Below are 27,313 nucleotides of genomic sequence, written 5' to 3'. Positions count from 1 at the left end.
GGTGGATTAAATATTATTGTCAAAGGTTTGCTCACGCGAATTTATCGGGATTTCCCGACTAGTTTTGGACGCAACCGGAGTCCTTGATCATGCTAAGCTAATGCGGCATTTTTTTTAAACAAATAATCATAGATATTTACCTAAAAGTCTTTTATTTAAATGAGGCTAGCATTTGACATTGGACAGATTGATTCTCAGAACTAGCTTTGGAGAAAATATTATCTCGGTAACCATTGTAATCAAATGCACCCTTTCACTGTGTATTGATTTTTCATTTTTTTATTACTACTAGACTACTAAACTACAGAATCACCAAAAGAATTCAATACAGTATTTTGATTTAAAGACATTCAAGGAAAATCCTGAAACTATTTAAAATGGAAAGTAAAAAAAAAAACAATATACAAACAAGTGTTTCTGTATTATGATACTGTGTTCCGAAGACTTTCCCAAAAACTGACCGCAGTCGCGTGATAAATTACACAAAAAATATCGCGAGCCGTCCATTCTACATACTAATTATGTTGCGTAAGATTAATCACTGAGAAAAGTTACGCATAACACAATAAGGTTGATATCCACTGAAGGAAAAGCGATATTAAGATATAGCTTTATTTCCCTTTTCCTTCAGTTTTCAGAAATTTAAAACGATAAAATAAATTCTGTGTAGAGTGCTTTTAGTAATATTTTTACTAGTCAAACTAGATCATATTTAATATATTAATTGGGTCAAATAGATTCCTCAGTAATTATTTCGTTATGAAATCGTTTAAAAGCTCAATATTTTTACATAATATAACATATTTTCAGCAGTAGACGGTTACTAATACAATCTTGGTTAGCGTTACCCAAAAGCAATGAACTTATACATAACATCATTTTCATAATTTACTTATTCATTAATAACTGTTGATAGTATTAAGCTACTCGTCATTATGGAGGAAGCTGTTAATAAACATCATAAAAATACACCTTGTTTTCATATATTAAAATTAAAATAATACGCTTATCGTCCGGTATTTTAAGAATTTAAAAATCTAACAATCCAAAAATACTTTTATACCAAATTCGCTATCCACAGCTCTTCTTTCTCTGGTCACCGAACCTATTCAACCCACCCTTCACAGTGTAAAGTCGTAGTAAGGTATCGGTTATCGCGCGCATGCGCAGTCGTATCCGGCGAGCGCAGCGCACCAGCTGCGCGGGAGACGCGAGTGTTGTGTGCTAACATTGACTAGGAAGTTTGAACTTTGTGTTAGGGAACTTAAGGTAAGTTTTTGTATGTTTGTTGATTGTTTAGTAAATAATTTATTTTATGTAAAATAATTAATAATTTTGATTTTGTTTGAAGAATTAACATTAAAATATTATAAAGATAACAGTTTAAATAAAATTACTACGTATATTTTATTATATCGTACAATATGCAACGTTCAATAATAAACTTGAAACTGCACTTGGGTAAAATCCATGCAAGTAAAAAATTAAAACGTAAATTAAATAATATTTTGAACTTACACCTCGGTGTCTCCAAAATGTATTGATTTTATGTACCGTTAATTTATGATTTAACTTCAAAAAATAGAAAGCTTTTCGAATAACTTATAACAATGTGAACGTCACTTAACTATTCTGAATAAAAATTAAGCATTTGCATAAACAACTTCGAAATCATTGATTCTGATAAAGGTCATTCAAACTTAGAAAATATTCAAAAGTAATCTAATTGAAACGAAAGTTTTCGGATTCAAAATAAAGATTTATTGTCAAAGAAACTTGTGACTGAAACATTAAATATTTCATTGACTTTCGCTTATTTTATAATTGAGGTTAATGTAAGAGTTTATTGAGAAAACTAAAATATATTGGAATTGTATTTTTCAATTGAAATAATGATGAATAATAAAAGCTCTCATAATCGTTTACCGTAAGACCGTGGGGCTGCTGAGTCAAACGTGTCGAGTTCGATTCCAAGGCACGCACAGACTTATCCGATGTTTTGCGCGTTACAGAAGTTATTATCATAGCTTTCGTTTTTCGGAAGGCACGTACAAATTTCTGTCCTGCGTCTGATCTCCCTCCAGTCGCATTGGTCCCATCGGGCTATGAGATTGTGGCAACAGAGAGTGCACCTTTGTTGGCCCATATGCTTGTGAACTATAATACGTCTCTCGGCAGGTGACTTGCGACTCTAGCCGTCGTACCCGAATATCGGTCAGGCCATTTATTAATGAGTGTGATGGGATACAACTAAAAATAAAGACACTTTATCCTATTTTTTTTTAAATTTAATCCTATACCTAACAAGTAATGCTTAGGCTATCGAATTAATTACGGAATAAAAGCTGAGTAATAAGATGAAAGATAACATGGCAGTGATAATTAAAAGGAACCACCTGAAGAAATAATTACCTGTATGTCGGATTAGGATTAAATTATGAAAGTTAATTAAACCACAGCCTCCAATCCAATATTACGTTTAACTCAAAATGATTCAACACTTTATCAATCTCAACATCATGTAATAAATAAGACTCAAGGTATTGAATAATTAACATTAAAAAACAATAGAGTAATTAAAATAAAATGATTGCTTGTCCTTACTAGTTAGCATACTTTCCAAGACTTGTATTGTTAATTACTTAAGAGATGTATTCAATTTTGCTTATGACTCCTTCATTCACGGAGTAACAGCTGATAAAATACTAAGCTGTGTCTAGGAGAAATTGTTACTCTATCATTTTTAGTAATTCTAATATTATAAAACGCGAGAGTTTCTAAGTTTGGATGGACGTTTGTTACTCTTTGTTAAAACCACTGTACAGATTTGGACGAAATTTGGTACAAAATAGTTTATGAACTGGATTAACATAGAATAGTTTTTATCCTGATTTTATGTTATTGTGGAATAATTTTGTGAGTTGTAGTAGGCGGAGCGCTGGCAATATATTAATTTATAGTCTCTTTGAATATTAATAATGGATTATCCAAAATAAATTGCAATGTAATCCTCTTATTTCTCCTTTTTATTATAATTTTACAGCTTTAATGGACACCCATTGCTAGTTTCTTTTTTGCTATTATTTCTAGTTTGGTTCACAACGCTCTATATTATTCTTATCATTAAACAATAATTGCTGATTCTTCGAAACAACAAATACAAAATTATTATTATTATTTGGAGCAATCATCACAAACAAACTCGTAATTCAAGTAAATCAGTTCTCATTCAAGCGAACTTTGATCGAAATATAAATTGTAAATGATGCTATTGATCTTGAGCTTAACGAAGGGGCTTTCGAAAGTTACGAGAGCAAACATTTACATAATACTACTGTTACAAGTATCAATAATATTATTATACGACCACTTTTTACCGACACTTTCACTTATAACGTTGTAGCGGTTACGTTAAGCGATCAAGTAGGTTGAGATCAGGTGTTTATGTTTGATCTTCATGTGGCTGGTTCCGTTACATGATTTTTTGGGGTTCTATATCCAAAGGGTAGAAATGGAACAATTTTGCTGAGGCTCTGCTGTGCGTCTGTGATGACGCTATGTCTCTTGACTCGTGATGGCTAGACAGTTAAAATTTTCACTGATTATGAATTCATTTCTGTTGCCTAATATAGTTAAGCAGATTTGATTTCCTTTACCTAATTTGTGGGGAATCCTCAGTGTCACGAATTCCGTTTTCATTAGTGCTGATACCAAAACGGAGATATCAATAAATGAAACAAAAATAAGTTGATAAGGAAAACGTTCTATAACTGTTTCTTAAAGAACTTTTCTGACAAATCTCTTGCAGGCTTTTCCCCTTTCCCAGATCTATTCTTAACAAGAAATCCGTATATGGTAATTGTAAGTAATATCTGACACAAAAACAAATCGAAACAAAAACCAAACGAGTTTTGAGCCCACGTTCGTGACCTTACATTTCATATTTATTTTGGGAAAAGAAAGTGACTTACACGAACACCTAATCCAGTTTAAGCTTCACAAATTGGCTGTATTTATAATATTCGTATGTTAGCTTGGTACTGGAAAGAAAATAAAAATATTTGACCTTTAGTATTTAATTTATTTTGGAAAAAATGGGAAATAAAAACACTAGGTATGTGCTCGTGAATTTTAAACAAATTTTCGATTAATATTTTTGAAATGTATTCATTGTTCAATGTAAATGGGTATTTCTTTCTATTTTTCATTTGAATGCTTTTTAAATTATCAAATCTGATACTTCATTCTTCGAATTCTATCTTACCTTTTGATTTATTCATGCAGTTTGTATATAAACAGACAGATTCATTTCGTTTATTTTCTGGAAGATTACCGTTAAGCCATACAGCTTCATTTGAAGCTATGCGAAAGCGCTAATACCCAACCTACCTACTCAGCACTCGTATTGACTTTAAATAGACTGCGTTTTGTTTTTGACTTTACAATTTAGTCTACCATAAATACCTACTGAGAGGTGACTTGGATTTAAAATTTGAATATTTTTTTTGTTTTTTCTTAAGCCCTTTTGAGGGATACAGACTTTATTAGAAAGTTCCCTTATGAAGTTACAGGCTTTGTTGAGGTCTGATACTATGCAATTCAGTCATTCAATGTGAGATTCATATTAAATATTCCTTCTTGTATTTCGCCTAAGACACACTCATTAACGTCAGCGCTGACGTTATTATTATATTAAAACATCAAACACCATTACTCAAAAACGAAAGTTTACCCTTGTCATGTAACTTGAGGCATGAAAGTTTGTGTGTATTCATCACCTGTCAAGGATCTGACCCCTTACTATGAAGCTCTAGCTGTCGAAACTGAACTCTTGTTTGTTGTACAAGTGAGATGCTGTGACGTACAGTGTTATGCGCTGTCTCGTTTTAACAATGACAAAAGTTGTTCTTTAAGAGATTTTAGTACAGGCATAGTTGTTTCTTTGATCAATATTTGAACGCTTGGATGTAATGATAGGAAGTTGCTGTAACACGTGTTGCAGCGAACCTGATTTGCATTTGAAATTGTTCGGCTTTTGTGGGTATCTATCTTGTTAACCATGTTGGCTTTGAACAAACTTGCTGATACCATTTAGGGTATAAATTGGTTTTTAATGTTAGTAATGACGATCTTTTAAATCTTGTCGGAAACAAAAGCTTTGTCTTGAAAGCTTGTCTTTTAGGCGCTGTTGTTTATGAATCATTTTTTTATGAAATTAAATTTAAGATGCACTAACAGAAAAGTAGATATTAAGATGTTGCAGTAACTTTTGTGAAGATACATACATGAAATGAGGCAACGGCTTATTCACGGGTATTTATCGGGGTAGCTCGACTAGTTTTGGACCCAACCGGAGTCCTTGATCATGACCTGAAGCGGCGGCGGGCGAGCGAGTCGAACTCAATTGCGATTTTGCGTTAGAAAGCTCACTTCCTACTTCAACGTATTTAATTTAATTTTCTTAGCATTAGAGATCTTGAGTTTGTAACTGAATACAATATTATTATGGCTTCATATGATTATATTCGAATATTAATTGGCTGATATTTTATTGTCGATGTCGCTCGCCACTCACTTCGCTCTCAATATACCTGTATTATTGGAGAAAGTGGTTTTTTATCATCTTTAATATATTTAAAGTGACTCCTGCTTTAAAGAATTTCATCCTTGTGTCGCGGAAGTTTCAAACACTCAGACTCAGAAAGGTATTGGTGGATCTAAACATGCTTATCATTCGCGGCATCGAGCCTTTGATGGGTTTGTCATAGTAGCATTAATGTACATATGTCCATATGTAGCATTAAACAATATTTAAATTATATTATATTTAAGATTTTATTTTTGTTTGACAGTCACAACAGTAGGATTGGTAAGTAACAGAATGTGAGTCTTTGTCGTTATATATTTGTATTTATTAACCTCTTTTATCAAGCATTGCCCTTTCCTTATTTTTTAAACGCGTGTAACTGCTGTTAGCAGTACTTACAATTTAAATCCCTTCGATAAATTTCGTTTTCTCGGAAATAACTAGAGAAAGTAGTACGTATATTATAAAGTCCCTTTAAGTAGATATTGCATAACTTAACCAAATGTTACTGTTAACACAAGTACACACTGGATTTTATATGTTATTATTGGAATATTTTGTCTCCAGAGAGATTTTTCGTGGAATTCAGTAGATGTATCAAATGTAAAAAAAAACCTGATACCTTTTTGAAATTTAGTAGACGGATTGTATATGCAGGTATATTACTACACAACATCATTCTTGTAAAAGTAATAAATTAATTCTAGTAGACAAATTCCACTTTATATATATTTGTTATAATTCTAGATACTTAATCATGTAAAATAACACGTATAAAAGGTCCCAAAACATTCACCTTTTTCGAGATTTTTTGTTACAGAAATACTCGTTAAGAGTTCATCGAAGGTCTAACAGATCGTATTAATTAGGATGACCATTAAACGTTTTTCACACTGACCCATATAATTCAAAGATTTCGTTTCCGAACCCTTTTTTTTTGTACCCGCTTTTGGTCTTGACAACTTTTTCATTTTGTTTTATTTGTATCATTAAATAGTCTAAAAAGAATTGAAGAAATTACACTTCGTGTAAAATGAATAAATTGCTTTTGATTTTAATTATTTACCTATTTACTTACCATATTCAGTAACCTATGTTTCTGCGATAAAAAGCGAAAATACAATACATTGAAAATTAATTCATAATATCGGACGCATCCATTGTAAACCCCGCCTTATATATTATATGTCGAACTCCAAGAGAACGGTTGCTTAACGCGGAACACTTACATCTCAAAACGGCACGTGATTCAGCATCTGTTGCTCTCCTTTTCCCTTCCATACAAGTATATCTTGTATCTCTGTCTAACATTTCACTTTCTCTGCGATGACCATCGACATAGGAAGTGACAATGAATGACCACCATCAGTTACACGTTAAGTTTTTGTTCTTAATATTATTGTTACGAAATACATAAGGAACTCTTTGGAACCTTAAAGTCATTAAAATAAGATTTAATTCCCCATGACAACTTTCTAAGATTCTCTAAAACAAATAATAAATTAGAGATAGACGTAATTGTTATAGCAATAATAGGAAGTGCTTTGTTTGTAATTGCTTGCTCATAATAATTTCAATTAATTTATTAATTGAAGAAAACGAATGTGTTGTAATTGACGATGAAATTGAGGTAATTAAAATGATATAAGCTACGTAATAAATTATCTTGTTTAATATACATTAAGATAGACAGAACTAAACAATTATTACCGTTCGATGTTCAGCGATTTATGATCATAGAAAGGCAAAGAAAGTTTCTTAATGATATTGGGGATCATGCTAGAAATGGATAACTTTTGAATGATTTATTTGAACATGAATAATTCAATGGGTTTCTTGCTATTGTTACCCAAGAGATGAACTAGGCCTGTAGTATATTTCTAATCAAATATGAATCGAAGCTCGATCGTATACCGCAAAACAGCAAGATTCCTAAAAAAAGTTGTTTTTGTGGATATTGGTAAGGCAGCTCATGTTTCTGAATAAGAAACAGGGATCTAAAAATCATATCAAAATAAATATGAAATGTTTCTGTTCGTAGCATATTTCCTTATCTTTCGTTTTCCTCTACAAAACAATGTTTTTTTTACACGGAATTCAGTTTTAATTAATAAAGTATTTCAACAGTTCTCAGATTTTTTGTACCAAATACCAATAGTTTCAGAAATAACGGGTCAATTGCGGGATAGATCGTATCATGTTTCAAAAATGTATGTACAAGTGGTTTCTTTTTATTACTAACCTCTATCTTCGTTACTATCTTCAGTTCATTTAACACACAGTGTGTTAAAAACAAATTCGTTTAATTCAATCGAGCCTCTATCAATTCAAACTGCTAATGAAATTTCTTGTTCATGATTCACCAAATGCACTTTTTATTGTCTTTAAGGCTAGCAATGCCACGTAAACTATTATATTATCATCATCATCTTTATCTCCACAATATTGGAATGTATCTTCAAAATTCTAATATTTAAAGAAATCATCTATGGTTTCCAAGTATGACAACTCTTTGTTAAGATTCATGATGTTTTATCCGTGTTCACTTCAAACAAAGGCCACGTTTGTGACTTTCTTGGTAGTACCTCTTTTAGTATTGTATACATATCTGTTTTCATTATTCTCTTACCCAAATATGCAAAGTCACGATATTCTCGGTTTATCGTACAATTGTTCGAAGAGAACTGCAAAATTTTGCGCAATTGTTCAAAAGAATTGAAAGCTCTTTTTGTTGTTCCATTCCGGCAGACAGCTTGGTTGTTTAACTAAGCATAACAATATCGAAAGAAAAAAATTAAACCTGTACTTTGAATGTTGGTTCAGCTCCAATTTGAAATACCCGATAATTTTGTTGCAAATGAAGAAACTTAAATGACCTACTACCATCGTAATAAATGTAACTATTGTGTAAGCAAATTGTCAAGTCATCTAGGTTTAGAACAAGCATTCGTCGATCGCATAAATGCTTGTCCCAAGCGGGGATCAAACCTGTGAAATGTCGTGCGCAGTCGTTATTCGTGGTGACCGCATCACTGGCTATCGTTCCATAACTACCGAGATACTCAATAACATACAAACATTCAAAAATTCAGATACCCTCTGAATGTCATTTATACATCGGATATACAATTAAGTACTAAAATATAAACTTTCATCTCAAAAGATTTTGTCATAAAATATATTGAACATGAGTATGGCCTACATAAATACCAACATGGCTTGATGTGTAGCTTTCGATAGGCATCAATGCAATATGGTTTATGGTTTAGTAACCGGCATAAAATTAGATTTCTCGAATACTATTGGTTCCCAAGTCATTAACAATAGCAGAATGATGTGCGAATTTGGCATTTATTGCGTTAGGAATAGAGATGCAGTTGGTGTTAAAGTTTTTGAAGACGTAGTTGATTAATTATTCTGCACTTTCTATCACAGTTGATTAACGAATTTTGTATTGACTTGTTAAATAATTTGGTTACATTGCTAATAGAGATATGTTAATTAGCAAAAATGTCCAATCTGTTAGGTAAATAGATTTTTCAAATAAAGGTTAGGGTCAAGTGGGAAAATATTTCGGAAATTGAAGTTCACATGGAAAATTAACAATGATAAAAAGCTTGGCTTGTTTCAAGAGCAGATTACAATATTATATAACGTTGATGTCTCAAATGCCACACTAAAATTCGTAAACCACGAATAACCCTCTACCATTTTTACTGCCGAGCAAAGGTATCTTCTTATACAGGATGAAATGAGCAATGATCACCACGCTTTCTTAGTTTAAAAACGTAAAACTAATCAACGTCAAACCAAAAAAATCATGTCTTTTTTTAATGTATTTTTGTAATAACATCCACTACTCTTCAAGGGACATTAATTACACTTTATCCAGTAGGTACTCACGTTAATAGCGCTCCTAATAAAATGGCATAAAGTTCGCTTTTGGGTATATGTGGGTAATTTTTTTAGTTGTTTTGCAGTACGAAGGCCGGATTTTATTCCGTGTTTAATTAATATTCGTAATATCAAACATACCAAAGGATTAGAATCTGAACTCGGAAGCGTAGAAGGAATTTCGATACGGCGAGTTCGATTTTGCGTATTGAAATATATCGCATACCTATATGAGTGCCTATTAGGTACAAACTGCACTGATATTATGAAGAGGGGAATTTTGTTTGAAATAAAACGGATGGAAAGTGTAAAAGACCATAAGGCTGCAGTGATTTTTATTCAGTGTTTCTTGTGAGATGACGTCAGATAGAACAATATGAAAGAAAAAGACATGTTGCGAAGATCACAAATTAAATGGGATAAGGCCACGGGGAATGATGATGCACAAAAACACATATTTTTGATCACGCAAACCCGCGCCAACAATGGCCATAACCATGCCCAACCCACCATTATTAAATCAAAACTAAAAGTCAATTTTAACTTTTCACTGAATAAACAGATATAAACAAGAACGACTACTTTTATACAATCTTATTTCAATACAAAAAGTACATGCTCAACGTCTACATAACAACTTTTATTGAAACACGATACTCTCATATTTTCAGTACATATTTTCGTTTCTGAATCGGCAAATAAACATGACTTAGCAAAAATAACATATTTCCCATTTTCCTATCACGACCCGACACAAAAACAATAGCTATTACTGTTTGAACACGTGTACGTTAATTTGAAATAGATTGAAATATAGTTTGTTGTCAGCTGACATAGGAATGTGTGCGTATCTGGAAAAATATCCCTCAAACGCGCGGTTTGAAATGCTTGAAAATATAAAAAGAAAAAATCTTCAGTATGACTGAAATATTATAAAACAAATTTCGTCGTTGCTTAACTCTTAATTAAACTACTCTATCACTATAAATTTCTGCTTATTAACTTAAGAACTGAACACTTTAAAATACACCGAAGCAATTAATACTAATCCCCTATGAATCAGATTTATTAAATAAAAATCAGGTCTTATTCCTAGCCAAGCTTAGTCGTATTGCTATGCATTATTAACCTGTTGGCTAGTAAAGACCTGGATTTGAAACAAAAATTTTACACTCAATCTTGTGTCAAAGTTTTAAGGCTCTTTTTCCAATAAATTAATGGAACACCCCACAAGCCTTAAAAAGGATCACCCAGCTAAACTACAAAAGCCCAATTTATTGAATCGCTTAGGTACAGATAAAATTCTCTTTTGTTTTTAATAACTTTTGGGACTATTTTACACGGGAGTGATATATTAGTTTTATTTACAGAACATTGAATCTCAACCAGCGCGTTTTAACCCTTTTTATCATCGCATTGAAAATATTAGTCTATCCTTAATAAATTTAGAGCTTAGATTTACGCGAATGTTAGACATTGAAATGAAACTACTTTTACGGATTTTAACTAAAATCTATAATTAAACCGCGATAAAATCCGTAAAAGTAGTTTCATTTCAAAATTTAGAGCTTTTCATTTATGCCGATCAGCCTTTTTTCAGTTAATCGTTTTCGAGGTTTTGTTATAATAGTTTGGTCAATAAACTATTTTGTTTCTTACGATTTAGTTGACAAGCCAGTGTTTTGAAAAAGCGATATAACTACTTTTCACGTACCTTTCTTGTCGAAGCAAAACTATTGATGCCGCGTAACTTTGGTGTTTGTTTTAATTCTTTTGTTTTAGACCTGGCGTTTATTGATAGACGTTCGGATTTTTAGCCACGTTCAATCAAAAAGGGGTTAAAATAAATTGGCTTTAAGCTGAAAAGCTCACTGCGTGATGTTGTGTTAGCTATAAAATAATGAAGGTAAAGTTATATATATTTTAGCATTATTATATTACTTACTTATCTTTAATGATATAAATACTCTATCATCACGTGATGGGCGATCATGAATGTATCGTGATCCCAGTTTAGGACCAACGACCGCAACATCAGTAGGCAGAAGTAGAAAGACTCCGGTATGAACTGAAACGTAGGTAACCGTTGTATCATTTAACTATGAATAATCTTCGACCAAGTTGCTAAATTCATCCTTATCAAAATTCGCTGCTGATAATATTTGCCATATAAAGACATACATTTACAAAGTTCATTCGCACAAAAATCCTCTCATATAAATGTCGACGTATCCCTTTTCAAATATTAGCCGAGTGCGAACACCGAGCACAATACATCAATATTGTATTGTTTATCTAAAGACTTCGTTAACTCATTGTCAAACGATTTTCCGCTTCACGAGTATTAAATGATTGGATTGGCAGGGATGCGGGTTGGCACGTGTAAGGAAATTAATGAAAGAAACTCTTTTTATTGACATCAGCTTAAAGGCGTCGCGACCTTCTCCTATGCTATATTACTTCTTGGCTGGTATTAAATTAAATCATTGTCATACTACCAGTACTCTAACAATATTGTTACTTTGGTGTTAAAATGTCATAATAAGAAAAAAAAAACTGAATGGAAAAAGTTTCGGTGCAACTTCTGTTCACAAATACTATTTTTACATTCATTATGTTGTTATTAGGGAATCCTTAGCTAAGAAGAAATTAACAAAATTAATTAGCCTATCTAAAAACATAAGTATAATAAAAGTTAAGTACAAAGAGATTCTTTAGGAGACGATGAAAATTAAATTATGCATTGTCATGCGCGGTTTGGCGAAAGCTGTTTTTTTCGGCCAACAGATTAGCTATCCTTAGGCCTATGTTTCTTTTGATTAATGGATTTGCGAAAATTGAATGGTTGTCAAGTTCAGTGTTTCTTCTAGACATCAGTAATTATATTGCACTTTCTTGTATTTAAATTTCATAATCGACATCAAGTTATTTTCCGACCAGCAGAAAAAGGTTTTTTTAAACCGTTAAGGGAATTCCAAATTTAAACGAAAATAAATGATGAAATAATTTCTCTGTAAGCTTTTGAGGTATTCACAAAAAACTTTTGCTCATGTTTTTTTCTTTTGTCAAGATATTAAATAGTGACACCGAAGAATTTGTCTGAAGAAATATCTGTCACAATCAGTAGTCCTCCAAAGAAATCCTTTTTTTAACTGAAAAAAAGTAATATATATTTTTTCATAATCAAAAACTCAAAAGCAGTTTTATTAAGCGTGAAATTAGAGTATCTCCAGTTAAGGTTATTGCGAAGGCTTTGCTATTAATCAGTAGCTATTTAATAAGTTTAAATAGTAAGTAAAACATCTAGCTGAAATTCAACCAGAGAATTAGCTGTGTAGGGTACGTCTCTTAGTGACAGTAAGTGGTAAGATGGACAGCGATGATTCCAAGTATCATAATTGTCATAGGTATGTGCTAAAAAAAGCATCGGTCGTTCGTGAGCCAGATGAGTCGAAGATATAGTAAAGACTGGCACAGGACCGCAGAAATGGGCACGAGGATTGGCTCCCAGCAGTAGGAGGATAGAGGCTGTGGGTGATGATGATGATGTCCAAAAATATTTGTTCATATCATCTCATGGCATAAAAGTCACCAAATTTTTCTTATATTTGAGCCATCTCCAAGAACCCATAGCCATACACTTTCAGTGGCTCTAAAGTGGCTAGTAATTGTTGACCAGAATAAATTCTTATGGCAGACCATAAGCATTCCGACCATTCTTGGAATCCAGAAACGCGTTGTAACGATAACTTCCGCATGGCCGAACTTCGACAATGACCTTTCGCAATGTTCACCGGCTCTCTGCACACGAGATATTTGAAGGCATTAGTTTGGATGGGAAAAGAATTGATCACAATCTTGAATCTAATAACCTCTTGAACCTTTGAATGATAATATAGAACAATCGCAAATTATTTGCCGAATCTCTAAACTTATAATAAAACCATATACACCCACATCTGTGGACAGTCGATCCATATTACAAAAATAAAACTGGTCATGTGCAACACGGAGGGTTCCGTACAAATATGTCAAAGAATTTGCAAAGAAAAGCAAAACCGTAATAACCACTCCTAAACCACGATATTAAGTTTTAGTTATTTTTGCTAGTGGCATACTTCACAGAATTCCTACTGTCGAGCTATAATCGCTTATAAGAAACAGCCTGGAGGCAGACTAAGCCTTGGAATTCTCAACAAAGCCTACACGAGAACGACAGAGGCGTGGTAGCCTACAACCGACACAGCAATCCGTGCCAACACGCATAATTACTTCTCAACAGCCACTCCTCATATTGCTATAAGAACGTAATATTAAGAACACTTAAAGATGTTCACGGTTCGGCATTAATTTGAAGTGCTCTCTGATTGCTTTCATTATTCATACCCATGCGTGCTTCGACATACTGACTTAGATCTCGTATGTTTGCTCATCCTTATACGTATCGAGCTGAATGGTGATTTACAATATATAATATGGCATTTTTGTTGGAAACAATAATCAGTAATAAAAATGTATTACAAAAAAAATAGTATCCATAGACCATTTGGAAAAGAATGGATATTCCTTTTTCATATTTCAAAGGTAAAAAATCAAATACACATACCACGTCAAAAGGACGTTCAAAAACCACCGGCTCCAAAAATTCGGTACCAACATTCATCAAATAAAACTCCATATTTTTATTTCTAGACCACGAAATACCTCTATGATTTGATATTGCAACGTGCAAAATAAACCCGTCTAGTATATATGGAAAAACTAATTATTACAGTATTTCTATTTGTTTCAGAAACCCATAAAAAAAAACAAAATGGCGGACATCATTATGAATTCGACACAGAGCGTGCTGAAAGAAACCTACGACTATTACCTATGGACTTTATCACTGTCAGGTAAGATCTTTACAAAATCAAATAACACATACATGAAAATCATTGCAATACCTTTAAGTTTTGATGAAAACCAACGAATACAACTGCCACTTAAACCCGGTGTTGCAAAAGGAATCGATTGACTGCCTTGAAATCAGTAGCTCCATAGATCAGAAAAAATAAGAGGAATATACAAAAATCTATTAATTTAAATTAGTCAAAATAGAGCATAATCAATAGGAAATGTGAAAGGGACGCGTGTACAAATTACTCAATTTGAATAAAGCGATCATTCCCCAGAACATTAATAATGGGAGCTCCGGAATAAATGGATAACCGATGTGGAGAGCATTAATGCACCCAAATATTATTTTTGGGTTTAAATCGGAATGGTTTGTTAATCTTTGTCCGTATACTGAACAAGATGATAATTAGTCTCATGACGCTGCAAGCAGATGTTGTTAATGCCAATTAGACACATTTTCTGCAAAATCTCTGGGCAAATTGTTAAGATTGGTATTTGCTCAGATTTGATTATGTGTTGGTCAATAATTACCTACTTGCAAAATACCCTAGTGAATAGGTACTGTTATTATGAGGTATATATTTTCTGTAATTTTCTTTTTTTTGTTCAGATTAGTAATTGAATAATTACAAACCGCTTACCCACTCAAAGTAGTAGTCTTAAGTCAGGATTTTATATTTGCGGAAGCAGGACAGCACTCTATACGTTTCAGCGTGGCGTCTCTTTTCCACAACTGCAATACAACTATTTTCAGGATAGTGGCAAACCCCCGGCATATAAATCAAATAAAAAGTAATTTCGAGTAAATAACACTGAAGTTACCATCTAGTAGACAAATCAATACTTTTATATCTACCATATAAAGTTTATGCGTTACTAAGTAGGGTCATAAAATAAACTCTACTATGCACGTTATCACAATGCCATCTAAGGGTAAACAAACAGCAAATAAAAACTACAGCATTTCTTTATATGCGTCGTGAATCGATCCTCAAATAGACTGATGGGTATACGAGAATTTATGACAGATATTACGTAGGTGTCGCTTCGAGGAACGGGATATCATATATTGAAGATTGAAGGAAAACAAGGATACGGGAAAAACTATAATAGTATATAATAATAAAATACAAATATTTGAAAACAAATGCTTGTTGGTGAAGATATAAAGTTACTTTTGTATGGATTTTGATAGATTTGGTTTATTATCAGGCAATGTTTTATGATCTATTTACCAAATCTCAGAGGTTTGATAGCGTTCTCCTGTTCTCACCAACAGTCGCATTAAATCGTATTCGTACTTTATTAACTTATAAAATCGCTTTTCTCCTTTATTTTTTCGAAATAAAATATGACTTGGTAATAGAGTACATATCTTTGCAATACATTTCTAGAAAATAGTTTTCATAATTTATTAGTTCGATGAAACTTAACGAAGACAGAACATACCGAGAGCTTACTTGAAACCTTTTAAAGGTTAAAATTTAAGTAGAATACGTTAACATATTTTTTGGATACCAAAATATTTATTTTTTTCATACAAAAACTTTAAATCTTTTCGCTTGTTACAGACAACAGGACAAAAGGCTGGCCTCTCGTGGACTCTCCAGCCCCAACCGTCTTCTACACCTTAATGTACCTCTTCATCGTCTGGATAGGACCTAAAATGATGAAGAACAGAAGACCATTCCAGCTGACCTGGCTGCTAGTACCTTACAACCTGGCTATGGCCGCTCTGAATGCGTACATAGCGTTACGACTCCTGACGGCGTCCTTCAGGTTAAGATACAGCTACATCTGCGAACCTTGCCGGCAGAAATACGATCCTGATGAATTGCAAGTAAGTGGAACTACCCTTCTATGAAGACCTTTCTCCTCCAATACAAGGCTCTGAAAACACAAAGAAACAGTTGACGATCGGAATAAAATTCAAAACTGGAATATTTTTAGAGGAGTTTTTTTTTAGAGTCTACAAATTCAAATAAAGTAGAGAACAAAGGATGTTTTTTTTAGTTCTATAAAATTATTACACGGGTACTTTATAAGCTAGAACCTTTTTGGTAAAATACTGCAAGAAATTATTTAACAGGCAATAAACTTACACAAACATTATGGTAATGATTGTAGGAAAAACCGTTAAGAGTCGGTCAACCATTAAAATTCGCCCTTTCACCTATATTTCATTGTGCTCCAAGCGCTCGTATAAATACTCATGCATAATTACCTACTGAAATCTATAGCCTATAGCTTTACCGTGTTACTAGCTTGTAGGAATTTCATTCATTGAGTCAGTATGTAACGAAGCATAGTATTTACTATGTATCCTCGGCAATTTGCTTCTAGTTACCTATAATTTTCTTAGAGTTATTCATGAAAAAATAATTATAAACTTGAATGGAGATTTAAGGAATTGCGGTAAAAAGAAATCTCTTTTATCATAATTGAATGAAATATAATCTATACTATACTAAAATATAAAGCTGAAGAGTTTGTTTGTTTGTGTGTTTGAACGCGCTAATCGCAGGAAGTACTGGTTCAAATTGAAAAAATCTTTTTGTGTTGAATAGACCATTCATCGAGGAAGGTTTTAGGCTATATACTATCACACTGCGACTAATATGCGCGAAGATACAATGTAAAATGTGGAAAAAAACAGGGAAAATTATTCATCTTCGACGGCTTCCGTTTAATAATTCTTAATTTATATCTTCTAACCACGCGGACGAAGGCGCGGGCAACAGCTAGTATAACATATAGATATTTTGTTGACTTTAAATCATACGCGTACGTTTGTTTCACTCCAAAATGATCGTCAACAAAGTAATTTTGTAAAGCAAACATTTTGAATTCTGACTGTGTCAAGGTTTATTTGAGATTTGTGTTTGAGATGCGAAAAGGCTGTGTTTACGTCCTGTTCCCCTCTTCCGAGATGGTATCGGAAACCTTGACACATATCCTTAGGAAGGAAATGCTCGTTTAATATTAATCCTATGCACGTAAGCAATGAATGTAGAGTAGAAAACGTACTCTTAGCGAAGTGGTCTCTTAAAATTTTCTGAAGGCAATTTTCCTCTTAATTTTTTGTCCGTTGAGCACTTCAACATCCTTTTCTCGGGTAAAAATTGTTTAGGATTTCAATTTGCAGACCCTAACTGAAGTTGACAAGTTTTGAAATAGATTAATGTTGTTCATTTTTCCACGTTTTTTTGTACACTCACTTTCTTGTTTGTATGTTTGTCGTTTTGGTTGGAATTTTGTAATTCAATTTTGAGGCAACTATAAAAACGTCAGGACCTATTTTGATAAAATTTGAAAGTGGTGACTTTTAATTTTTAAACCTACCATGTATACTAAAATAAAACTTCTTTTTTACAGATAGCTGACGCGGTGTGGTGGTACTACTTCTCGAAGCTTCTAGAATTTTGCGACACATTCTTCTTTATCTTGAGGAAGAAAGATGAGCAACTGACCTTCTTGCACGTGTACCATCACTCTACGATGTTCAGTTTCTGGTGGATTGGAATCAAGTGGGTGCCTAGTGGATCCAGTAAGTCGCAATTTTTCTACTTTCATCTAACCCTTTATAATCAAATCTTGTTTGTAAGCAAATTAAATGTCGATCTATATCAACCGTACTATTGGAACTATTTGTTCAGTGTCGATTATGCTGAGTTGTACATGCTTGCGTATATTGTGTGACAGTACAAGATTATGATGATATGTAGCTGATGTAAGGCTGAAAGCTTCTCAAAAAATGAATCATTTTTATTTTATTTAGTAAAGTGCTTTGGTTTAAGAGTAAGAAAACAGGGTCAATCTATTTTTTTAAGTCTAAAGTTATTTGATTAAGAAAATTCAAGATGCATTGAAATGGCTACAAGATTTCTAACTTCTTAGTTATTTAGTACAACAAACTCGCCAGAGACTTATGTGTGTTGACAACTTACACAACCCTTGCTAATCAGATTTTACGTTTATTCCGGACTTTGGTTAACAACTTAAACCCCGCTAACGAGACTCAATGTTGATCCCAATACTTCTCGACTTTAATCCCTAAATTAGCACCATACAAACTCATAGAGGTTTGCAGCGAGCACAAATAAGGACTAATAGCCCTTTTTTTTTAAAGTTGAATAAAGGAAGTGCAAAAGCTCTTTCACTTACCACTACTTAACAGTAATAATAAGATCATGACACTTTCGCACAACATTTACTCAGTGTTATTCGCAAAAAATAATAGCAGCCTGTATTTGATAATGAAATTGATTTTACAGTCAAACAGTTTGTGCTTTTTTCTGAGACACTGTTAGTTCAAAATAGCATTTAAACTAGTTTACTGCGGGTTAGCATCTTCACATATCAATATTTAAAATCTATTCGTCAATACAGCTGTAAAATTTGGGATTTTAGAGGCATGCCTATCCTTGTACTTGTCCCATCCGCATACGAAAACGTCAAAAAAGTTTCAGACATAAAGTTAATCATAAGCTCTTCGTAAAAAAGTTACGAATCGAAAAAACTTTGATGACAAGTCGGTTTCGTAAGCGGTTGCGTGAACTCGAATAACAAGCAGACGCAACTCAGTGCAAAAGTTATATTAGGTCGAAGTTCCTTAGATTTGTGACGTGATATTGCAAACTTAGTTGTGAAAGTGTAACTCAATTGTGGTCTGTTTTGTTGTTAAATAGTTGAGCAAATTTCGTGGAAATACTCTTTGATCTGATTTTGCGCGAATGACATTATAAATAACCCTTCGAGGTCCACTGTTGGATATAGGACTTCGCTAAATAAGCCACAATACACGATAGGCTGAATTAATTTATTGATTGATACATTGAGCTTACGACTACATGATATATTGGGTGTCTTAAAATTTGTGCGAACTGTAAAATATTTAACATTGCCATTAAAGATCACCAAAACATTTCTAAATTAATAGTTAATTAATTTCATGATGGTCCACCCATTTTGTCTATCTATTTGATTCCCATTCAAAGATTTCAAAATGAAATATCTTATAGAAATCCAGGACAATAAAATTGATGACGTTGGCAATGTTGTATGTTACTTATATTATCATTTAATATTAGATGTGTTTTTTACTTGAAACCTACAAAATATGTTATTCCGAATAGTACGAAAATTCAAAAGAATTTAAACGTTTTCGCAAGCGGTTAACTTTAGTTCGTAGTGAATACGTGCAAACACGTACGTTCTGTGACTCGAAAAGTAAAATATATCAGTATATCTTTCCTAAGAGATGATACGATATAAAAGCAAGTTGAGCCAGCGACTTCTGTAAAAATATTATGTATAAGAAAATCAAATTTAGAAAAATCTCCGAAACACAGCTTAAACTTAATTTTTATAACTTGTGATCATAGCGACACAAAATATCTGTCAACTGTCTAGCTTTAATGGTTTATGAGATACTGCCTGGTAACACACAGACGGACAGACAGGCCGAAGACAGCAGACCCTTTAGTCCCAGGATTTTGTTTCGGAAGCTTAAAAATAATAATTAAAGGCAATTCTACTAGGAGCCCTATCTCTAGCTACTGTCCTGAGGAAATTTCCTGTTCAATAACTTGTATTTTCTATCTGCAATTAATTTCACGAGATAATTAATCATTGGCGTCGAGTAAATATTTCATTAAGGAATTATGGGCCAATATTTGAGTAGTATTTCGGGATAGAGAGTTCCAATGACAGCTGATGACAATGCCTGTACTAGGAGTTTTTATAGCAGAGTGACTGTCACTGTGTGAGCGAGACACATATATAGCGGTGTCTTGTTTCCACAATTCAATAGTACACTCTAAGCGCTTATAATAAAGGTTCTCTCATTTATTTCGATAAACCAATTATTGCCTAACGTATCTAAAAATAGGACCAATTTCTTATGAACAGGATATTAATTCTTTTTTACGAAACGTAATTTTTATGTGTCAGTTACATTAAAGAGTCTGAATATTTTACCTGAACTTTTATTTTGAGGAACAGCTCTCGTATTTTAAATATTATGGGCTCGTATATTTTTCTTTTATGTACTGTAATGACTTACTGTAAAAAGTAGCCTTCTTTTCTCTCATATCCGTATATCCTTAATGACTTTTATCAGATGAAATCCATGCTGTATAAATGTACTCGTGAGTTTCATCCTAAGTTCGACATTCAGATGTGTGATCGCTAAATGTGTCATTTTCATATTGAAATTGATTTCATCTAATATACGAGCGTAATTTATTGGAGTAATGGTAATTTATTTAATTTAAGCAAAATACACACAAAAAAACATATCTAAATCATTGGCTTAAATTTCAATTGTACTGATTTAATTTATTGTTATAAATTAATGAAAGTACCAAACAAGTTAAAATGCTTCAAACTTTGTTATATACGGTAGAATTGAGTAAGCTCTTTTTTTAGGAGTCGATCAAAAACAGTGTTTGCGGCCATCCTGATTGTTAACAAAACATTATTATTTTAAAATATAACCCATTGCAATGTCTATCTTACTCTCAGGAAAACCTGGATTTATGAGGATGAATATAAATAAGGAAGACTTTAAAATCTTTTTAGGTTGTAAGTCGAATGTCTGCCGCGCAAGATAGATCGCTCGGTCCATAGAGAGAAGTTTCTATTATGCGGAAAATAGGGTTTAAAGTGTATACTCAGAAACAGGAAGTTCTATTGAATGAATGATTATATTTCTAGTAGAGGTAGTAGGTTAAAGCGAGCAGCTTTGTTCAAACAACTTTTCGCTGATCCCTATCAAAAATATTTGTTAAGCAAACCATCAGTGAAATACTGTCATGTCGTAGGAATCTCAAAAATATGTCCATATTTCCCTAATTGACGAAATAAATTTGATGCACCTGTTTTGTTTGCTAATAAGTTTAATGTACAGTATTACATTTTTTTTTTAACAACTAATGTAGTATCGTTTTTCTTGATTTACATTCAACCAGTTTTTAAATAAATGATAAAGCGGCGTTTGTTAGCTATACACAATATTCTCTTATTTCTCGTTTTATTAACCTTGTTTTTCTTTGCAGCCTTCCTCCCCGCGATGGTGAACAGTGGTATCCATGTCCTCATGTACACTTACTACGGTCTGTCTGTCTTCGGGCCCGCCGTCAGCCAATACCTCTGGTGGAAGAAGTACCTTACTATCATGCAGCTGGTGAGTAAAACCTTACAGCATCCTTAGTGTTTAGATTGAGGAATAAGATTAAATTTATCTTTCAATTTCAATGTCTTGACTGTTTTTATGAAACATATCTAAAACACACACACAGATTACTTCACCATTAATACAAAAAATAACTAAATTAAAATTTTTCGGGCTCAACTCTTTCGGGAGCTATGGTGATACAAACAGATAGACACAAAGACAATGAGACAAGTTGATGATGAAGTATGCTATGGTTCTACTCTATTTGCTAATCAAAACCTTTCTCAAAACTCGAATTACAGTAAAGATAACTCTTAAAAATTTCTGGAAAATGAACAAAGGAATATCTCCTGTCATATTGTTACGATCAACGATCTAAATATTATAACTGGGTACATAACGAGTTTGATCACACAAGTGGGTTCTCGGCAGCAGAAAACCTTTATGCCAGCCTTATTAGCAACGCCACTTCAATATTATACAGTTTCAAAGGATACTTAAGTGGAGGGTGTAATGGTCCTTGGTCCGTATTGTTCCAGAAATATACTCCAATTTAGAATATTTTGATAGGAAAACGCATTTAAACAAAGAAAAAACTTTCACTTCTTAACTAGTGGCTGCTAACGCATAATTAACTTCATTTCATAATTTGTGTACCAATAGACTTGAATTTAAATTTGAACATCAGAAAACTAAGTTAATTAAAAGCTTTGATTCCTTTGTTCTACAGATTTTTCTGGACCTAAAATACTTGCATGATCTTTTCGTTTGTCTTACGTCGTAATAATTCTAAGTAATGAGATACTCAGATACCATCAGCAATTCATTTTTCGGCATTAACTTATTACATAAGACGGTATTTAATGACCAAGTAATTAGTTCTTTAACTATAATATAATTGCCGACAGACTATCTCTTTATCTACGATTACATTAAGTACAGATGCGAGAAAGCGTATCAAAGAGTTTTGTTAAAAAAAATATTATCTGCGCAACGTATAGGTATCACCTTCATACTTAACATCAGTGACAAGAGGGTTATTTGTTCTCTAGACGACAAATTATTCATCAGATTTTTGTTCAGAACATTTATTTTTGTGTTGGGCAATTTGTCAGCTATGTTGGTATATTCAGCTTGTATATTTGAAGAAAGACGGTGTTCTTACTGGACCGCCAGCTGCAAACAACGTGCTACGACGAAGCATGGATATTGTTAATAATCCCTCGAAAGAAAACCACACAAGATATTAATAACATATCAAAAAAACATGGTACTTCCGTCCCATTTTTGGTTTTAACAACTGACTTGTATTATTACAGTATGTTCTGAGAATCAGTTTTAACGTATCTTTGCCATAGGTTTGTTTAATCACTTTGTATAATGCCACAGGGAAATTTCGAATGAATGGAATATTTGTTGATTATGATCACAAGTTCCGGTACAGGCATGTCAGTAAACATTATCTATACACGTCGATTGATCAACAAACGATATAGGGAGTATATAAAGTTACATAATATAGTAAGGTTTCCGAGTTGCCATTAATCAAACTACAAATATTTTGTATCTGCAAACGGCACACGCATACTGTTGCGTGTCACCGTTTCTTTTGTTTTCTTTTTCTGTTATTATATCGTTTTGGTGCCTATTATGATAAAAGTTACGTAAGCAAGTATAAGTTCCTCCTTTTGGGTCAACATACCTGGAATTGTTTGTTTTTTGTTTGCATGCCACTACTATATTATGTTTCGAATTAATAATAATAATTCGGACTACGTTCCATTAGTTTTTATGTTATTTTGAACGGATAAAAATTTTCGTAGTAAAGTTAATTACGCGTGTTTATTAGTATATGTATTACTAAGTTTTTTTTGAGGTTTCGTATACCTTTAGAGATTTTGAAGTTGAATTCGTAGAAGTAAATTTAAATTTTGTAGTTGAAATATCAGCGGAACATGACCATGGTAATGATGGACTGTACTTATTGGAAGCAGAATGGTTCTACGAACCATCCAAGCCATCTTTTCGAATTAAGCAATCTGTAAACTTCGAAGTGGATAACAATTTTCCCGTCAATCTCAATAATATTTAAATTCTTATCTATCAAAACGGAAATTCTTCGTTCATCCATCCCATCTACTAAGACATTTCTATATTCATCTATTCCATCTTATACGACTGGTTTTTTTTTAATATCTGCTCTTACCTTCCAGATCCAGTTCACCTGCGCCCTGGTCCTCGGTATCAACGGCATCAGGACTGGCTGCGAGTTCCCGCTGTGGATGCACTACGTCCTCATTATCTACATGATCTCCTTCATCATCCTCTTCGGAAACTTCTACATGAAAGCCTATATTGCTAAGGTTTGTAGCTAATTCTGAATTTATTGTTTGATTTTAGTTTAAATAAGATAAGCAAAGTTACTAATAGAAAAACGATTTTTTGGACTAGGTTTTCTATTGAAAGTTTTTGTAAAATCTTGAATCATAAGTCTAAAGGATATCAGTGGTGTATTTATCGTACCTTCATCAAATCCCTTGAGTGGCACGCTAAGTTGACAATATATATAGTTTTCTACTTGTTTGACACTTATAAAGCAAAACAAAAAAGTAATCTTTGATTTTGCTTGTTATGTCGGTAAAATCCCATCGGCTTTTCTTCAATTTCCACATTCAATTATTTAGTCAAGCACTCAAAGCCTTCACATCTAATCTTCGCTCAGAAATCCACTCACACAAAAACGTAATGAAGCTTTATTCATACCAAATATGTCTGACGGTAAAAACGAGTGAGTTTCCATAATATCAATCTGATCATTAATGAGGAACTTAGTGTTACATAAACTGTTACGTATTCCTACTTCCGAGAGAAAGTGAGACTGTGTGGCGAGTTTCGTTATGTCATGGATCATTTTACTTTCTTTAGCCGGTACTTAGTAGGGGAAGTTGAAAGCATTGTGTCAATACTAGATGCGAAGAGGCAACAAACTAATATTATGAAGAAAGTTGTTTGGATATGTAGGTGTTAGTAGGACTTGTGTCTTCCGTGAATCGTTTTGAGCAAATATATTATGGATTTTGTTGTAGATACAGACTTGTAGACTAAGCTTCTGTGATATTAAATGCTCTGTATTTGGAAGTCGACATCCGATCAAGGTTTTTGTGAAAATTTGAATAAGTTTATGAAACTGAGTGAGAGTTTAATAGATAAAGACCTTGTTTCCAAATTACATTTTTAATTTGTTCCCAAATTATTTCTCAATTAAAAAGTTAATAATCGTCATTAAAATCACGAATAATATAGGCGACGTAATTTTACTTTTTGAAAATATTCCAATTACGTAACATGTATTTATAATTGGCATGGCATAACCGCGAACAGTTGAAGAGGAATTTTAATTAAACAATCATTATTATTTTGAAAGGCTGTACGAAAAAGGCCTGTATTTACCGATAAAGTTCGAGTTGGACTCTCGCCACTTAGACTGCGACAAAAAATTTGAAGGGTCGAATTCTTGTCAGGCAATAATTATGACCGCAATAACCTTTGCTTTACCTTATTCTGGTTAGTTAAAAATTAATTTGTTCCGGAATAAGTTAATTCAATACAGAGTACTGAATGCCTGTACAATTACCGCAAAGCATTTTTGATCAAAAAGTCATAAATAATATTTACTGTTGAATTTGGTTTTCAATTCAGGTAGAGATTTTTAACTCCGTGATAGGCCTTACTGGATTCAAACAAAAAAAACTTAAAAGGAAACATTGAAACTCAAATACTCCATATTTACGTTTAACACTGTCTGCCATTATTTTTCGGTTTCAGTAAAACATTTCTATCAGTACGAACAAAACCTTATAAAATACAATTACGCGATTGTAAAGAAAATTTGTGGAACAATAGCATGTAAAGGGTTTTTTATTGTGTTAGCACACAAAGGTATATCATACTTTATTATTCGCATTCTTTATTAGTTTCGCTGTTTTCACCCACACAGCAGCCCGCTGAAGCTCACGTCTTCTAAAGTTTAGAGAATATGAAGATAACGTTGTTCAGTATTGAAATAGAAGCCTGGAATTTTCCATTCGAACTTCGAACTTCTTTCTATATATAAATAGAACAAGAATTTTCCATATTTTTTAAAATTATTTTCAATGATTTTTTTTAATCGTTGTTGTGTAAGTTATTCATTAGGTTTTGTTTATTTTAAAGGTTCCACACCCAAAAGGTGAAAGCGGAATCTTATTCTTCTGGCTACCCGTTTGTCACCATGTTGATTCTCATGACCCAAAAAGATAATTGAAATAAGATGACTAATTCGTTTTGCTATTTTAATTTTCTTAAGCCAATTCGTACGTTACCAGCAGTGTTTCGAGTCTGTTTTACAAGAGACAGTTTTTATTTATTTAATATTGGATCTCCAACAAAGCATACACAAAAACACATTTGCAAACAAAAAATAGTGTACATTTGAGTTGTGCTCCCTCAATTACAGGAGATCACAGCATTCGTATTTTAGACAACTAGGTGAACAAACTTAACTTATTATAATAAAAACATTAGATAATCAGTTACTTAGTATTATGAACTCTACAGTGTTTTTATATACTAATCAATCTTTATTTTTTTTACAGGGAAGCAAATGCATGGAAGTCAGATACGGACAATGCCTCGACGATGAAGAGACTATAGCGAAACGAAAGTTGAAATCCAATTAAAATAGTATAACAAATAATTTATTAAAACTTAGCTTTAGTATATTATTAATAGTTATTATTAAAGAATGGCCTTGTAAATGCTAAATAAAATATTTTTGGTACGTTGATTTTTACTTGGAGTTTTTATTGTGTTCCTTATTTATTCCTATCCTGACGAAAAAAATAATTTTATTATTTTCCATTTACCTGACACAAGCTTTTTACTGAGCTATTCACCAACTGTTCAATATTATTAAAAAAAACATAAACTTCAAGAAACCAATCACATCAATCAAATGAACTATGAGTGCAAAACTGGGTTCGATTCCCACTCAGGACAAATTAATGTATTTAAGAAAAAAGACACGATAAATATTAAATAGAGCTAATCCTAGAGTCTCAATTTTATACCAGTAAATATTCTTACAATCCAATATAATTTTCGAGTCTAAAAATGTTCTTTCCTGTCTCTTAATACACCTACGGCTTTAGACAACTTTAAACTTAGTTCTCTCTTGAACAACTAAGAGGCACCCGTATATAATATACTCTAGGAAAATTTAACAATACTAATCCAGGCAGTTAACTTGAGGTTTTATAGTCTTTGGTTGGCTTTGTTTTGAATTACGTGCGTCATGATACCTCGTTTTTTTTCTTAATGCATTCTATTTTTACAAGACCCTAGGCTTTCGCTCTTGAACGCTTCATAACTATTTTCGAAGACGTCTGAAACGGTTAAAGACATCTAAAGCTTTTCTATAAATACTCTCTCAATGCTTCTTAAAGAGTGTTTTTATGAAAGAGTATTTAATTGACATTAGAAAATTTCTTTGGACGTGAGTCATTTGCAAAAAATACACTATTCTGATGTTTTCTTTTCAGGTTTCCTCAAAGTCTTGGTTTCGATTTTCGTGAAAAGCTCTTTATGTCGAGTTAAACGATGTTTTGTATTCACGAACTTTAAGAATTTGTTCTATTGGGTTTTGTGTTTCCTCTTTTTTTTCTAACATGTATTATTTCATTAGGTATGTTCTTTGTTGTGTATAAAAATAATGGACT

General features: G+C 32.8%; 1 protein-coding gene across 1 annotated transcript; it reads left to right on the top strand.

Moving 5' to 3' along the window:
* The first annotated feature begins 1,173 nt into the window (after window positions 1-1,173).
* LOC113506913 (elongation of very long chain fatty acids protein 4-like) lies at window positions 1,174-26,935 on the top strand. The gene is made up of 7 exons (XM_026889762.1): window positions 1,174-1,269; window positions 14,274-14,376; window positions 15,952-16,220; window positions 17,756-17,927; window positions 21,439-21,566; window positions 23,771-23,920; window positions 26,192-26,935. Exons 2-7 carry the CDS (start codon window positions 14,295-14,297, stop codon window positions 26,273-26,275), a joined length of 885 nt encoding a protein of 294 aa, XP_026745563.1. The 5' UTR covers window positions 1,174-1,269; window positions 14,274-14,294; the 3' UTR covers window positions 26,276-26,935.
* The last annotated feature ends 378 nt before the right edge of the window (window positions 26,936-27,313 follow it).

The sequence above is a fragment of the Trichoplusia ni genome, chromosome 2 (assembly GCF_003590095.1).
Source record: "Trichoplusia ni isolate ovarian cell line Hi5 chromosome 2, tn1, whole genome shotgun sequence".
Lineage (NCBI taxonomy): Eukaryota > Metazoa > Arthropoda > Insecta > Lepidoptera > Noctuidae > Trichoplusia > Trichoplusia ni.
This window is presented reverse-complemented; position numbering and strand designations above follow the sequence as displayed.